Source organism: Drosophila bipectinata, chromosome XL, assembly GCF_030179905.1.
Source record: "Drosophila bipectinata strain 14024-0381.07 chromosome XL, DbipHiC1v2, whole genome shotgun sequence".
NCBI classification, from domain to species: Eukaryota; Metazoa; Arthropoda; class Insecta; order Diptera; family Drosophilidae; genus Drosophila; species Drosophila bipectinata.
The window spans coordinates 11176735-11193930 of record NC_091734.1 but is presented as its reverse complement, the minus strand read 5'-3'; the positions used below and the strand labels follow the sequence as shown (position 1 = coordinate 11193930).

The following is a 17196-nucleotide window of genomic DNA, read 5'->3' as shown; positions in this document are numbered from 1 at the left end:
AGGCCAAGTGGGCTATTAAATGCCAAGTTAATGGCTCGAACAAATTGTTTTTACCCGGTGCCCAGTGTCTGGGGGCATTGTGTGTTTTATTTCTGTACCCTTGCTGTTGTTCATTTCGATTCGGTTTCGGTTGGAGCAGACGCATTTAATGCAAGTCAAGCCGAACGGGCAGACAAGCCGGCCGACCGCCTTTCTGATCGATAAACTATATGTTTTCAATCGTCAAGGCCAAGGATTTTTGAAAAAAACGCCTAGAGAAGCAAGTGAGCAATATTAGGGTGATGATATAATCGTTTCTATGGGCTACTGATAGCTTAAAGTAGCAGATTTTACTGTTAAGATGTATTTGATTTATATCGATTTTTTCGATAAATCATATAAAATGAATAAGAAGAAAGAAAATTTATTAAATCTTTGATAAGCAAGACACTTAATTAGATCTAATTGTTCAAGTTTGCCTATGGTTAGTCTTAAAACTAACTTCGTATAATTATCGATAAAAATCGTTTTCTTAATTTAAAAAATTCGATAATTAAAAAACGATTAAATGACATATACAATGAAAAACATGAACAATATATAAAATTGTTCCATAAAATTGTTGTAAATTACTATTCTTTTGCTAAAAATCAACTCTGATTAATTATCGATAGTATTTTTGATGAAAAACGACTCGATAGGCTAAAAATTAAAACTTATAAGCGTAAGAAGAACGATAAAGATATCTTCCTTTTGTCACAATGAGAAGAAACTTTCAAAAAATCAATTGCTTAATTTGGAGAGAATGCAATTATACCAAAAAATTATTAAAGTTATATATTTTTTTGCTAAAACCAAACTCCAAATAACTATCGATAGTATTGGGGTGATGGGCTACAAATTAATACTCAGATGCGTAGAAATATCGATTAAAATAGCTTCCTTTTGTCAAAATTAGAAAAAACTTTTAAGAACAATAGGATGATTTATAAAAAAAAACTAAATTTTGTTTATTAATTTAAGGAAAATGAAGATATTCCATAAAAAAGTTACAAATTACACATTCTTTGGGTTTAAACAGCCATTAGTATGCATTCACCGGAAAATTCGGATGAAAGCCATAAAAACCCTGAAGGCTGCCGAATATCAGCATTTTGCCTAATGCATTTATGGCCATAAAATAATCGGTACAAACGCCTGTCAACATTAGTGTAAGTGGCCATAGCCATAGCCATAGCTGCAATTGAAATAAATAGCATGGCAGTGGACAAAAAAAAAGCAAATACAAAAAGGAAAACATGTGACGCTAAAGTGTGTTCATTACGTGGTCAAACTGTTTTTATTTGCATTAAAATTGAGGTTAATAACTGTGGCGCAAATTTATTGCAACTGTCAATGCATATCCATTAAAATGCTTGCGTTCAATTTGATGCGTCAAATGCTCGATTAGCAGCCCCAGCCCCCAGCCCCTAGCACCAGCAGCACCAGCCCCACAGAATTTCGAGTCCCGTCCCCAACCCCGAACCGCAACCGCAGTTCCCAATGGCTCCTAAAATTCCCCTCCCCACTCATCGCCTCGGGCCTAAATTATTAATTTATGTAATTGCATGTGAGTGTGCTTCTGTGGGGGCCTGAGTGTGTGTACTATATAGTGTAGAGTGTTGTCTCTCTGCGCTAATTTAAAGCTCCTGGTTGTTGCTTTTTCCTCGTTTTTGTTGTAAAGTCAAAGTCAAGCAGCTGTCAAAGGGTCGATTTTGTAAATCTTTGGGATAAGTTTATTGGAAAAGATTGAGATGTTTTGAATTTTCTACAAAAAGTTATTGAATTCGACGTATTTTAAAATAATTATAATTAATTTATCGATTTTTATCGATGAAATTAAGTGCTTTCGATTTTTTTAAAGTTTTAAAATTTTTCAGCATTGAAACTAATTATTTAATTAAAAAAGAAATCATTTTGAAAGCTAGCATATTCTAATAAGAAAGGTTTTCTATAGTTTTTATGATTATTTCGATAGGGATTTTTTTTCTCGATAAAAATCGATAAAATCACTATTTTACAAAGACTTGCATTGAAGAAGTTTAAAACTTTTGATTTACAAAAATAAAACCTCAGTTCATACATTCTTACGTTCTTAGTTAAAGCTATAAAGTAAGCTCTATAACGTAAATATATCGCTTTTATCGATAAACTTTTATTAAAGTTTTCTTTCACGTTTTTGCCTTCTGAAATTTAGGTTGGGAGTCCCTAATGGCTGCCTGATGATGATCATCTGACTAAAATATTAAACTCGCAATCAAATTATCATTTTGGTGGCCCAGGTACCCGATTCGCGGCTCGGCCAGCCACCTCCGCTCCGCGTTGCACCAAAAACCCAATATTGCACTCGGGAGATTCGAGTAACGAGTGCTGATATAATTACCCGACATGTGAGCCGTGCTCCTCGGCATATATGTATGTATGCATGGGGCATGCCCCGCACATGGTGTGGATGGATGTGCCGATGCACAGTAATGTGTGTGCATGCCACACGATGTGCCACATAAATTGCACACTGGGGACGAGCCCCTCTAAAACACGGACACACAGCACGGACGGTGTGTGTGCCGGGCTGCTTATCGTTTATCTGACAGGGTGAATTAATTCAATAAAATCCGAAACATTTTATGAGCAATTAATTAACGTATTAAGGCCTGTCATGACACCGATGCTCAAAATTCATTCACTGGCTTCTTGATTGCTTGATTGATTTGTTTGCCAACTAAATTGTGTTTGCTTATTGAATTTATCGTTATGATTTTCAAATATTGGATGCAATTTAGTTGCTAATTTGATTCTATAAGAACAATGGTCATTTGTTAATTGTAGAGATTTGTAAAGAATTTTAAAGATATTTCCTTTATTTTAAAATAATTCGTTTGAATGAACTTTTAAACATTTTATCGATTTTTTGAGCATTGTTTGTCTTTATAATCGTGAGTTTATCGAAGCTGAAAATGAGGAGATCTTTAAACATATCATAATTTTATTATTTTAGGAATCTGCTTAGTTATTTTATTTTAGAATTAAACAAATCTTATCAAAGTTATTAAAGTTAAAAAGGAATATCAAAACCTATCGACCTGGATAGTCGGCAAAGCAGTTCAATTTTCAACATGGCCTTTTTATCGACTGATACATTTAAATATTACTATCGATAGTCCTAACGAATATGAAATGAAACATCGTTCCTGCCAATAATTTTATAAAATTTAATTTTAAATTCAAGAACCTTTTGTCTCTACATTGGACAAGTCTATAATTTAAAATGTATTAAAACTCTTCCTTATTTCTGCTGTGAAAAGAACAACCCAAATTGCACTCGTATATCTGGTCATTTATTTTTAATTTTCCCCTCTTATTATAGCTTTTTGTGAAAAATCTCTTGTAAATTGAGTCTCATATACCAAGTATGAAGAACCAACAATTTTAATGCACTCGCTTGTGAAGTATTTAAAGCCAGAAATATGTGTCAACCAAAAATGAGTGTCGTTGTATGGAAGGAAATACATAAATCCCTGCCAGAATGCAATTTGTTGGACGACTTCGTTACCTTTTCCCAGTTCCCAGTTTCCAGTGCCCAGGTCCCATCTCCCAGTTCCCAGTACTTGGCCAAAATATTCACAAAGAGAATATCGTTTGCATAATTGCTTTTTAATTACCATACAAGCGCACGCACAGATTTTCAGATATATGTACATATATTTAGATATATACAATATATATATATGTATATGCATGGGGCCTGTGCCGGCCGATATCGGTCCGAAAGTAGCACAGACTCTGTAGAGGTAAACAAAAAGTTTTTATTTCATTAGCCTCGGTGCTCGGTTTTCGGTGCTCGGTTCTCGGTGCTGTTTTTGTTGTCTGTCTCCTCGACCGTCTTTTATAATACATTTTCGGCCAACTTTTTCTTCTATACTCTTACTGAGGGTAGTGTTAGATCTTGGTTCCTATATATATTATATATTTGCTAAAGATTATTTTACTAGAGGATATAAGGAGAGTCTATATTCATCTGCTTTTAAGCTAACTATCTACTTAGATCATATTATATTTCTAAGGCCTTTTAAGAGAAGAAAGTAAAGATATTTTCTAAATCTATCCTATAGATCTAAGCAAATGGAGTTCTGATAACTCTCAAGTTTTAGGAGATATAAGGTTGAAACTTTCTCTAAAATGTTTTTTAGAAAGAACTAGGCTGTCATATGGTATATCAGGGCTATATCATAGCTGCCATAGCTATAAGACATGTCTATAACTATCCCTATAACTCAACTCTCTAAACTCTTATAACTTTTATGTTTTCAAAGAAAGAGGCTCGGGATTTTTTTTAACATTTCAAGAGTCAGTAGTATATCCTAAGACCTTTCATCAGGATCAGTCAACTATATCCACCATATATATTAATAAAAGAGAACCTTTATTTCGATACAGTCTCTAGTGGTATCTTTCTACCGATTTTGAGCCAAAAGAGAAGAGGGCCGGAATGTCGGATACTTTAGGCAGTTGTGGGTGTGTTTTTTTTTTTCTTCTCATTGTTATTATTATTATTATTAGTGCTGTTGTTGTTTTTTTTGTTGTCCCGGGACGATCGTGTAAACGCAAAAATATGCGCAAAGCAATAAAAAGCCAACAATGAGCAAACAAATGGAATATATGCATGAAAATTAGCCGTGTAGGCAGTGATAAAATGTTGTTTTCCCCTCGCAAACTTGTTTAATAATTAAAAAATCAGCACACACACACGCACACACATCAAAGCTGTGTGAATTTGCATAAAAAAAAAACAGAAACCAGAGACACACATCCACTTCATATATAAAAAAAATAATAATAATAAAAACGCAACTTTGACTCGAATTGCTTGCTGAAATATTAGACATTTTTGCACAAACTTGTTTGTCTGTTTTTGTTAATAATAATTTTTAGTAAGCTGTTAAGCTGTAACATTTTCAGTTTTTGCCCTGAAATGATTTGAAATTTGAAAATTAAGTCATAAATTATGGCTGGCTATAAATTTCAGGTAAACATTTAATATATTTGTTTTTTTTTTCTGAAGGTATTTTGTTTGGAAAACAAAAACATGTGAGTTTGGTAATTAAAATTACTTTGTTTGTATAAGATTTTTCTAAATATTTAATTATTAAGGTAAATACTTCATTATTAGTTTCAAACCAAAAACGACTTAAATATCAACTTTCTCTTGAAACTTCTCCACTCCACATGCCACCTTTCGCATCAAAAATGTTATTTAATTTCGAATTAAAAATGATATGCTAATTGAATCCAATAATAAATGAAATCAATGCGTCAGGCCAACAGGTTGAGCTCTTATTCAAATTATTCAAATATGTTTGCATTCGATTTAAAAAACAAATCGCACGTTCGTTTCGCAGCAAGACGGCAGCTGACTGCAAGTTGTTGGTACAACGGGGCGGATGGGTGATGTGTTGATAGGTGGGGATGTGTGGATGGGTGGATGTCTCGACGGCGCAGCAAGACGCACGTGCTTTCGGCCCTATTATTTCCATTTTGTGGCTGCAGTTCAGTTGTCATTCAATACGTCACATGCAGACCCCCGTTAGCAGTACTAATACCCCGGTCCACCCACCATTCCATGCCATCCAGTTCAGTTCTTTATTTCTTGTTGGGTTCGTCACTCGGCCAGACAGACAGACAGCCAGAGCGAGTCAGTATTGTGTCTGTTTGTGCAACCACGCTGCGGTGATTGTTAGCGCTATATTTATTCAGACGGCGTTGATTATTTTTCTAATTTATCCGCATATATTTGCATTTGTGCAAGGAATGAAATGACAGCCAGCTAGGAGAGCTAGGAATTGTTGAGAAAAGCCCCAACCACCGGCCCCCAGTTGCGAAACTGTGCAATTAATCAAGAGGAGAAGCGGTGCCAAAATAGTTGCAATGTGTCTGTGTGTTTCAACAGCCCAGTCGCTGCCAATCACACCTCAAATTAACTGCAACACGACACTTTTCATGGCGCATTTCTTTCGTCACTGTTGTTTCAAAGCCGCAAAGTGACAAATTTTATTCGAAATAATAAATTGTTGTTTCCTTAGTGGTGTTAGTCAGTCAAGTAGCATTCAAGATTACATTTAAAATAGCTTCAAACCAATAATTTCAATTTATTACATATCATTCGTCACTGGTTTTGTATTTCTAGTTATCAGTTTTTTTTTTGGAATTTATATCTTTTTGAATTTATTGAATTTATTTCAACAATCTGCACAAAATTTTAAGTGGTATAAAAAATTGAAGTACCAAAGTCTGTATATTTTTTAATCACTGAAAAGGGATTTTTACACAGTATAAGGGAAACAGTACATATCGATATTATCGATTATTAAAAGTTTAGTTTAGTTATGAAAAATATTTTCTATAGGACTAGGCTCTTTCTGAAGTCTAGTTAGTGCTTATCTTATATATAATATTATATATATATATATCTTCTATAATATTTTAAAAATTTACCTCAAAACTAAGCATGATTATATTTTGATATATCGATTAAAACCGTATTTTGTTCGTCACTATTATAATTTAATGGCTGACAATTGATTGATGTCACAAAATGACAAATGAGTAGTTTTTATAAAGCCAAGTGTTCAAGTCACATGGTTATTCATTCTACAAAGTATTAGCACAAAGAATAAATTAAATTCCTTAGACTTTGTTTTCAATAAATAATACAAAATTAATTAAAAACGATATATCGATTTTTATCGATAATATCTTTTGAAAATGTTTATTTTTTGTAATGTAATTTTGTGTAATATTTTATTAAATAAATTGAAACCCAAGCCTACAATAAATTATTCTTAGAAGTATCCTTTCTAAGATCACCTAAGAGATCTTTCAGAGAAGCACCATTTAGTATTTATTTAGTATTATTATTATTAAATATTAGTATTATATTTTTATACTAATTGGTTATCATTTAAAAAAGAAAAATTTAATTCTATGAGTCAGTACAAATTCCTTTATTAAAATAACCTCTAATAATGAGATAATGACTTTTTTTATGAGTAACTTTTTTTAGATTACCACTTTAAACTGATGGAATTATTCATTACATTTTAGTGACTAGTAATAGCTATTTTTTATTAATTATTTTAAGTTGGAAAAAGTTGAAAAGTCCCTGTCAGGTCAAGGTTAAAAACAGTTAAACTAAGTACGTTTTTTTTTATTAGACAGCCTCGAATATTAAACGACTCTGTTGGGGCAAATAAAATAAATTTGTCGGTGGCCGTTTTGCATTTGATTTACTGCTGCAGTTGGTATTTTTAAATGGCTTTTTTCGCTGCTCATTTCTGGCTAATAAACTGCTGCAATTGTGGCGAATTGTTTAACTGTAAAATGCCACACAGGCGGACATGCAAGCACACACAGCTACACACCCCCACACATATGCTAATTGTGAATATGAAATACAATGGTGGTTAAGCAAATAGGTTTCTTTTCGGTAGTTTCTAAAAATTATTATTTTAAATAGATTAGTTTATGATTTAATGGTTTAAATAAATTAAGACCTTGTTTTATTTAATATTTTTAAAGTGTAGTTAATTTTCCTGTTTAATAGTTATTGATTTTTATTAATTTATTATTTCTCTCTTTTTAATTTTACATATTTTTAATGCATGAGCATCTAATACAATAGTATTTTTTTAACTTATTCTATAAAGTTGATTAAATACTGATATATTTTGTAGCTTATAATAAAAAAAAACGATAATTATACAGAAAACCCAAGAACTTAGTCTCTTATTATATTATTAACTTAATGTTATTAACTAATATTATATTATTAACTAATGTTATTATGAAAATATTTTAAATAGTTATATAAATTAAGAAAATATTTTAAATATTTATATTATAGCTTAGACCCGCTCTTTTACTTTTAAGGCCAAGATTAGGGCTATACCTCAAAACTTATAGATACTTAAAGATAATTTAGCTTCGCTAATAAATTTAGTTTTTAACAAATATAAGTTTTCTTATAAATTGTATTGTCTTTAAATATTATTATATAAATTATTATTATATAGGGAGATATAATATTTAACATTTTATTTAATATTCTTATGAATATATTTTTTATTCCAAAAGTCATACTGGATAGTCTTTAAACAGATCAAGTTCCAAAATCCATCCATAAATCGATAAAAACCTTTATTTTTATTAAAAGTTTGTCTAATTTTTTTAGTCTAATTCTTAATTTATAAATAAGTTTATTTAAAAGGTAAACAAGTCCCCATTTGTTTACAAATCTTGCAAGAAAACAAAACTGAATCAACACTTTTATGGGCTCCCGATTCCTAGAATCGTGCCCATGACTGTGGCCGAGCATATCGCATGTCCGATTCCCGATTCGGTGATTCACGTTTTGGGCGATGAAAGGAAGGCTGCCGAGGATTGGCCACATGGGGGCTGGGGCTGGGGCAGGGGTTGTGGGCAAAATTTTTTTGGTTTTCGGGTGTTTCTGGGGGTGATGTGTGCCTGATTTATTATTAATATAACACAAAGCTAACGGGAATATATGTAAATGCAAAAGCTAATGCCGCACATTTCGCATTGCAGGCCGCAAGTGACCAGAACACCCCAGCCAGAGGCCACCACCACCACCACCACCACCACCACAACACCACACACCGCACACCGGAAGAAAATAGGAGAGAGAACAGACCGTAGCAGGAGCAGGAACTCCAGGTGCTGGAGCAGAAGGTGGTGCTGCCTCGAAACCGAAGGATAAATAGCAGCAGAGGATCAGGATCAGAGGGCGGGAGTCGTTGGAGGATCAGAGGGCAACATGTCTTCGCCGGCGGCGCAGAGCAACAGCACCAGCCAATCCCAGTCGCAATCGCAGTCCGGAGTCCAGCAGCAGCAGCAGCAGAATCAAAAGGCCAACTCCAACAACACGACACACGACAACAAGAATGCCGCCGGAACGACGGGGACGGCGGCAGCGGGCTCGGGTTCCGGCTCCGGCTCGGGCACCGGATCAGGCGGAGCGACAGCATCCGGTATTGGTGCCGGTGGCTCGGGCACATCCTCGAGCGGACCACAGAGCCCGACCAAACGGAGCACAATATCGACAAAGGAGCGTGTGATCGACAGTGTGCCATTCCCGCCAGGCCGCAAACTGACCTGCGCGGACGTGTTCGATGCCCGGACCGGTAAGCCGCACCACGACGTCCTCAAGCAGCACTTCATCCTGGAGGGCAGGATCGAGGAGAGCGCCGCCCTGCGCATCATCCAGGAGGGCGCCACCCTGCTGCGCCAGGAGAAGACCATGATCGACATTGAGGCGCCGGTGACGGTGTGCGGCGACATCCACGGCCAGTTCTACGACCTGATGAAGCTCTTCGAGATCGGCGGCTCGCCGGCAACCACCAAGTATCTCTTCCTCGGCGACTACGTGGACCGGGGATACTTCAGCATCGAGTGCGTGCTGTATCTGTGGTCGCTGAAGATCAGCTATCCGCAGACGCTGTTCCTGCTGCGCGGCAACCACGAGTGCCGGCACCTGACCGAGTACTTCACCTTCAAGCAGGAGTGCAAGATCAAGTACTCGGAGCGGGTGTACGACGCGTGCATGGACGCGTTCGACTGCCTGCCGCTGGCGGCGCTGATGAACCAGCAGTTCCTCTGCGTGCACGGCGGCCTCTCGCCGGAGATCCACGAGCTGGAGGACATCAGGCGGCTGGACAGGTTCAAGGAGCCGCCGGCCTTCGGGCCCATGTGCGACCTGCTGTGGTCCGATCCCCTGGAGGACTTTGGCAACGAGAAGAACTCGGACTTCTACACGCACAACTCGGTGCGCGGGTGCTCGTACTTCTACAGCTACGCCGCCTGCTGCGACTTCCTGCAGAACAACAACCTGCTGTCGATCATCCGGGCGCACGAGGCGCAGGACGCCGGCTACCGCATGTACCGCAAGAGCCAGACCACCGGCTTCCCCTCGCTGATCACCATCTTCTCGGCGCCCAACTATCTCGACGTGTACAACAACAAGGCGGCGGTGCTCAAGTACGAGAACAACGTGATGAACATCCGGCAGTTCAACTGCTCGCCCCACCCCTACTGGCTGCCCAACTTCATGGACGTGTTCACCTGGTCGCTGCCGTTCGTCGGCGAGAAGGTCACCGAGATGCTGGTCAACGTGCTGAACATCTGCTCCGACGACGAGCTCATGACCGAGGAGAGCGAGGAGCCGCTGTCCGACGACGAGGCGGCGCTGCGCAAGGAGGTCATCCGCAACAAGATCCGGGCCATCGGCAAGATGGCGCGCGTCTTCTCGGTGCTCCGCGAGGAGTCCGAGTCGGTCCTGCAGCTGAAGGGCCTGACGCCGACGGGCGCCCTGCCCTTGGGCGCCCTCTCCGGCGGCAAGCAGTCGCTCAAGAACGCGATGCAGGGCTTCTCGCCCAACCACAAGATCACCTCCTTCGCGGAGGCCAAGGGCCTGGACGCGGTCAACGAGCGGATGCCACCACGGCGGGATGCCACGCCCTCGCCGGCGGAGGAGGGCCAGAAGTCACTGTCAGCGGCGGCAGCAGCAGCGGCCAACGCAAATGCGAATGCAATCAATGGATAATTCTAAGTCAGGCGCGGAGGGGATACAGAGCTGGATGTGCAGCTGCAGGCTAATCGGAGCAGTAGTTTGTATCGGAGCAAGGAGTTGGAATTGGAGGCGGATGGCCGGAGGATCTGGACGATCCAGAGGATCGGAGGAGCAGCAGCTAAGTCAGTCAGTAGTCGACGGTGGGAGGGAGACACCAAACAGTTCAGAACAGTCTTAAAAATAGAAGCAGTCTCAAGCTCGGCTCAAAAAAGGAAGAAATTTAAACACAACATGGCAACACACACACACACACACACACATACACACATCCAGGTTATAGCCTGTTTCCACTGGCCACCGCTATTCTGTAATCGGTAATCGGTAATCGATAATCGGTTCAGATGCATTCTGGAGGGTCAGTAGGAACAGGATGTATTCCATTAAAAAACGAAAGCAAGGATAACAGGCACGTAGCCCGCGGCCCAAAGAGTTAAATAATCATTTAAAACTAAATTTAAATTTTAAGGACATTTGTTTGTAACAAATATTTGAAGCGGCCCGGCTGCGGGCCTGGGAAGGGATTAGAAAAAAAAAGAGCAGAGACACCACACATGAGAATAAATGAAAAAATAACAATAAAAAGCAGTACCCCGAGAGCGGAGAGAAGTTATAAAGTTGGATGAATTATATATATACATATATATCAAAATTTTGTGCAACGTTATATCAAAAGAGCAAATGTAAAAGCTTAGCAAACATGTTTGAACGCGCGCGCTTCTTTTGGTAAGCAGTGCGGAGGGCGCCGCAGCAAGCAGTGTTGGCGGCAAGCCAAGTCTGGGAGGCAGTTCCCAATTTCCAAATTCAAACAAAAAATAAAAAGCTAAAGAATAAAAAAAGCAAATGCAAATTAGGTAATTTAAATTATTTGCTAACAAATTGTAAAACGAATCGAAACAAAAACAAAAACTCTCATCTCTGTAAAGTCAAACCAAACGAAATGACAAACAAAAAGCTAAACTAAATCTTAAAACAAGAAAAACTCTACTACTTTCGTTGTGTGGCGTCTGCGGCGACTTCTATACAAAACTTAAAAAAATAATAAAAAAAAACCTAAATAAAAAAAATAAGAAGAAAGAAGAAAGCTAGAGCGAAATAGATGAAGAGAACAAAACAACTTCCTACAACAACAGCAGCAACAATATTTTACTACAATATTTTAATACAAGAACAAGAAACGACTGAATCTCTCTCTCTCTCTTTCTATCTATGTATCTATCTAACTATCCGACTCTTTCTCTCACACCAACACACACACACACCTCTAACACACACACAAACAGTTACATAACACACACCACTACAAGAACAAGAAACCACAAGCGGGAGGAGATCGATCAACTCAAAGTTGATGCGAGCCCACCGTGTATCGTTTAAATCGGTAATCGTTTATCGTTTATCGTCGCCATTGTCGCCTCACACTCTCTCATCTGGTGATTGTGTATGTGGTCTTTATATACGTGCCATCTTTGTCGTAGTCATTAGCTGAATATATAATTAATATATTTGCATATGCTGCAGCGATGCAGGTGCAAGTGTTGTGCCACACCTTCCTCCCCATATCCCAACTATCTCTCTCTCTCTCACTCTGTTTTTAATCGATAAAGAGGAAATCGATAACCAATCGAATCTCATGGCGCGTCTTCGTTTTCTCCTCTTCCCTCCCTTCCGATATATAACTGTTTCCTGGCATTTGCGCCTGCGTCGTCGACGTGTGTGAATCCTTTTTATACTTAATCGAATTTTAGTTACTTGTTATAAAGTGGATAACGATAATGGGGATAATGGAGAACGTAGAAAAACAAAATGGAAAAAGGATAAATAAATATTAGAACAAAAAAAAAAAAAACAAAAAGGATTAAGAATGAAGAAAGAAATGAACAGAAGATGAAGAAGCCTAACTGAAAATGTAATAAATCGTCTGCGAACGGGAATTTTGTTATTACACTTTTTTTTTTAAATATACATATATTTCTTGTTATATTTTTTATAATTTCTATTTATTGTAAACTATTTATATACAACCACACCAACACAATCAGCAAAACACACACACCCACACACAAACATAATATAAATACATGAATATATATATTTATAAACTAAATTGTTGTTTCTACTTCATTATGCTTATGTTTTTACAACTCTCTATATATATATATATAAACATATATATTGTATATTTATATTGTTTACTACACTTTTTTCTATAAGCATTAAGTAATTTAATTAAATGAATTTAATAAAAAAAACAAAACAAAAATGAGAAACCATTTAAACAAACTAAAAAAATAATGGCGCGCGATCAGGGCGTGCAACAGTTTTCTTAAACAAAAATAATTATATTCTACAATAAGATGTAAGGGAAAAATCATTAACAAAACAAAAGAAACCGAACTATGTGAATTAACTATTAAGTTTAAATTATACAACAAAAAAAATGATGAAATTCAACCAAATAACGTTTACAACCATTAAAAACAAAAAGAAACACTATGTTAAAAAATAAGATAACACAATTGTGCAGCAAAAAAAAAAACAAAAACAAAAACAAAAGAAATCTTTTCAAATTCGACAAGAAGACAAGAATGAAACCCAGTTTAAAGTTTAAAGGAAATGTAATACAAAATGCAAACTTATAGCAATTTGAAGTACTTTATAAACAAATATACATACATATGCCTAAGAGAACGTATATATATATATATTTGAAATAGTTAAGGGTCGAAGCTGAGACAAAAAGAGACAGAGATAAAAAGAGCGGACACGAAGCAAGAAGCAAGCTTAGTTACTTGGACGAAATTACCAAAAAAATTAAATGAACAAACAGCAATCAGAAAAAAATCGATAACATTTCAAATTATGTTGATAGGCACCGATACACTCAGCCACACAAACACACACACACACAACCACCTACATAAACAAGTGCGAGCGAGAGGGAGAGTTTGCGATCAAAGCAGTGCAAATAACAGTTTTTTTTAGCACACAGCAAGCAGTAGGAACAGGAACAGTGGGCCAGTTCGCGTGTTTTTTGCCTTTGGAACAGCTACGTCATCAAGCAGTTAATAGTTACAGATGATTTACATTTATATATATTTACATATATATATATATATACATATACAATATATACCGATTTAAAAGTTAAGAGTTTCGCACACATACACACACACTCATACACCAAACACTCACACACTGACACCCCAGACACTTGCATACATACAAACAATTTACAAAAAAAACGTTTATGCATTTCGATTCAATGAAAAAAAAAAATCAAGAATACGAATAATACAAATATATATAACAATAATTACAACCAATAAAGGATTACAGCAACCAAGCTCTTACTATTATTTTTAAAAGTAAATGAGAATAAAAATTTTAACAAATTACCGCAAGCCCAGTATATATATAGCATATAACTGAAATACTTTTCTCCTCCAATGTTCCCACAATAAAGAAAAAACCAAAAAAAAAAAAATATTAGCGCGCTCTTCTAAAAAAAATATATAAAAATAAATAAAAAGAAAAACCAAAATGAAATTAAATTAATATACACATATATGAGAAGAATAAAGCAAAACCAAAAACCAAAAAAATTATAAAATATTACGACTAAGCGAATAATACATAAAAAACATACAAATACTTTTATACTATATACACGAAGCCTAAGAACTAAAAAAGAAGCAAAGCAAAATTATAGTTATTGCTCTCCCTCTCCACTCTACATTATCCGTTTTTCTAATTATCCTGCTCTTGGCTCTGTTTCAAAAACCCAAAAAAAAAACAAAAAAAATATTCAAACATTGAGCTCTTCAACTTCGACCTTGACCCCTCTTTCTCTTTCTCTCTGTCTGTCTATGTCTATCTCTGTCTTTTCGATGATCTAATAACCCGGAAAAGCGAAAGCGACAAACACTTTTTAACGAAACATTTTCTACCAACATTAAATACTCCATGATCTAAAAAGATCCAAACCGTAAGAGCGGAGCAGTTGTCGATAAAGCAGTGTTTCGATAAACCAACAGTCCTCGCAAGCGGTTTGAAACTTTTTAGATTATAGAGTTGCCTAACTATATGAATACGACATAAATTAATACCAGAGAAGAACGTAAACGAAATTACCAATTACCATTTACAGAAAAACAATTTCCTTTTAACGAAAATATCAAACAAAAAACTCTATATACATATATATATATATATATATTTAGATATATGATATAAACAAATTCCACTCTAGGTTCAAAGAAATCGAGAATCGATTCTCGAGAAAAGAAAAGCGCATTGAACATTTTCGAGTTATTATTTTCCATTTCAAAATATATGGCTTTGTTTTAGCTTTTGAACTACTGTGTACAATCAAATACTTAACAAAAAATCGTCTTAAGTTAGTCAGTTTGTTAGCCAATTGTTGTTTTTTTTTTCATTTTTTTTTTAAACTAAACTAAATATATAGATATTTATGAAAATAAAAAACAAAAGATAAAAATTGGGAAGATTTCTGGCTTTTCGTTTCCAATCATCTCCATTGCAAGTGAAAACCTTTTCATCATATGTATGTAAGTAATTATGTATGTATGTATATGTTACCTTAATTTTTTTGATACATGTATTTTTCAACATCTACTTCCTGCCCTCGAATGCTTTAAAACTTTACACGAAAAAGAAAAATAACAATTTAATATATATTATAAACAAAAAAAACTAAGAAAAACAAAAAACCAAAAACAACAAAAAAAACAAAACAAGAAAAAACCCAAAAAAGAATTAAAACTTTACCTTTTGGATAAATCAATTTAAATGCATATTTTATATATATTTAAACATTTATTTATATATAACATGTATGATAAATATAAGTTGGAGAAACTTTGTCAAGCAAGAAGTTTATATACTTATATTAAAAAAAAACAAACAAAAACTAAGAATGAAACCGAAACAAAAACAAAATAATATTAATAATGCAACATAAAAGAAAAAAAAACAATTAACAAAACAAGAAAAACATCACATCTAGATAAATCTCTTAAAAATTTTCAATTTTATTATTAAACAAAAACCGAAAAAAGAAAAAAACCAAACCAAAGTTAATAAATAAACAAATTTAACAGTGAAAGCATTATATATTATATACATATATGTATGTACATACATACATATAACATATGTATATTTAAAATTTATAACGGTATTGCAAGATCAGCTGGCTGGCAAAAATTACATAATAATTGCGCCGTTGTGACAACACTGACAAACCAAAAAAAAAAAAGAAAGAACACTGTATGCAATCCAAGGATTAACAAATTAATTTACAACTTTAATCGAGACGATGATTAGGTCGAAGAATATGAAGGGGAGGAATGAGATGACGTTGACATGATGACGTTGATGAGGATGAAGGCAACAACAAGTTTTAACATTAAGATGGAAGAAGTAAACCAAACAAAACAAAATGATTATCAATGTTATTAACATAATTAATATTAACAAAAATGAAAAAACAAGCAAAAAACAAAAACAACCAAAAAAAAAAACAATACAAAAACATTAAAAAAATATACAAGTACCTATCCTGAGAATAAAATGCGCGCACATTTATTATTTCCTCTAAAAGTTCGTTTGAGTGTCCATGGCCCGCGGGGAATTTCAAATTTCAGCATTCAAATCTAACGGTGGCGGCCGCCACCGGATATTAGGGATGCCACATCGCCGAACTTCCAGTCCGCTCCAGGAAAGGAGCTGGACTTATATTATTAACTATTGATTATTATTTGGGTTGATAATATGGATATAAATAAGGCATCAGCAAACTGGTTTGGTTTTTCAATCTGAAAATAGAATAACATTTGTCGAGCATACCACTTGAGTTCAGAATGTTTTTCAGCAACAGGTTATGGATTGGGTAAAGTCTTTTATACAAAATTTGCATTTCTGAACCACCTGTTTTATAATTTAATTTGCCGGACCGTTATCAGCTAACGCAGCAACGGTCCTACTAAAAAGCCCAATTGGAAAGAACTCGTTTGAAGTTCCAATTGTATTTTTCTAAAAGATTTATCAAATTTAACAGTTGAATAAATAAAAAACTACCGTAGTTCATCTTATTAAATATATAATTTAGACATTTTGTAATAAATAGATGTGCCAAGTAATTTTTAGTAAAATATTTCAAAAATTTAAATTTTGATTACGTTGTATTTTAGTTTTAAAACATATTAAAATTTTAAATGAAATTCCAACCAAAAGCTGCAGTTTCCATGGCTGTGGACCGATAGCTGTTACTCCGATAACAACGATAGTCAATGGGCCAATGGAAGGGAGGAGCAGTGTGGCCACCTGTCGTTAGGACTTTGGGGCCGACAGCTGGAAAACAGCTAGAACCAGCAATAAAACAGCTGAAATAGCTTTGTCGTGAACGAGAAATGCAGTTTAAAACATATAATAGTATGGTTTAGGTTTCGAAAATCTTCCAGATAGTGTTATCAGATTTCATATCTTCGAAAATTAAAGGGATTTTAAAGCCAAAA

General features: G+C 35.5%; 1 protein-coding gene across 2 annotated transcripts in view; it reads left to right on the top strand.

Annotated features, from left to right (window-relative positions):
* Nucleotides 1-16253, top strand: part of LOC108134005 (serine/threonine-protein phosphatase 2B catalytic subunit 3) — a 36361-nt gene extending 20108 nt beyond the window's left edge. Inside the window, exons 1-2 of one of the 2 annotated variants that reach the window (XM_070280751.1) lie at nt 124-263; nt 8620-16253. In XM_070280751.1, the coding sequence (XP_070136852.1) occupies nt 8849-10633 (1785 nt within the window). In that variant the 5' untranslated portion in view covers nt 124-263; nt 8620-8848 and the 3' untranslated portion in view covers nt 10634-16253. Of the gene's footprint in view, nt 1-123; nt 264-8619 lie in introns of those variants that run through there. The other variant, XM_070280746.1, reaches the window with a different exon arrangement.
* Nucleotides 16254-17196: the final 943 nt, after the last annotated feature.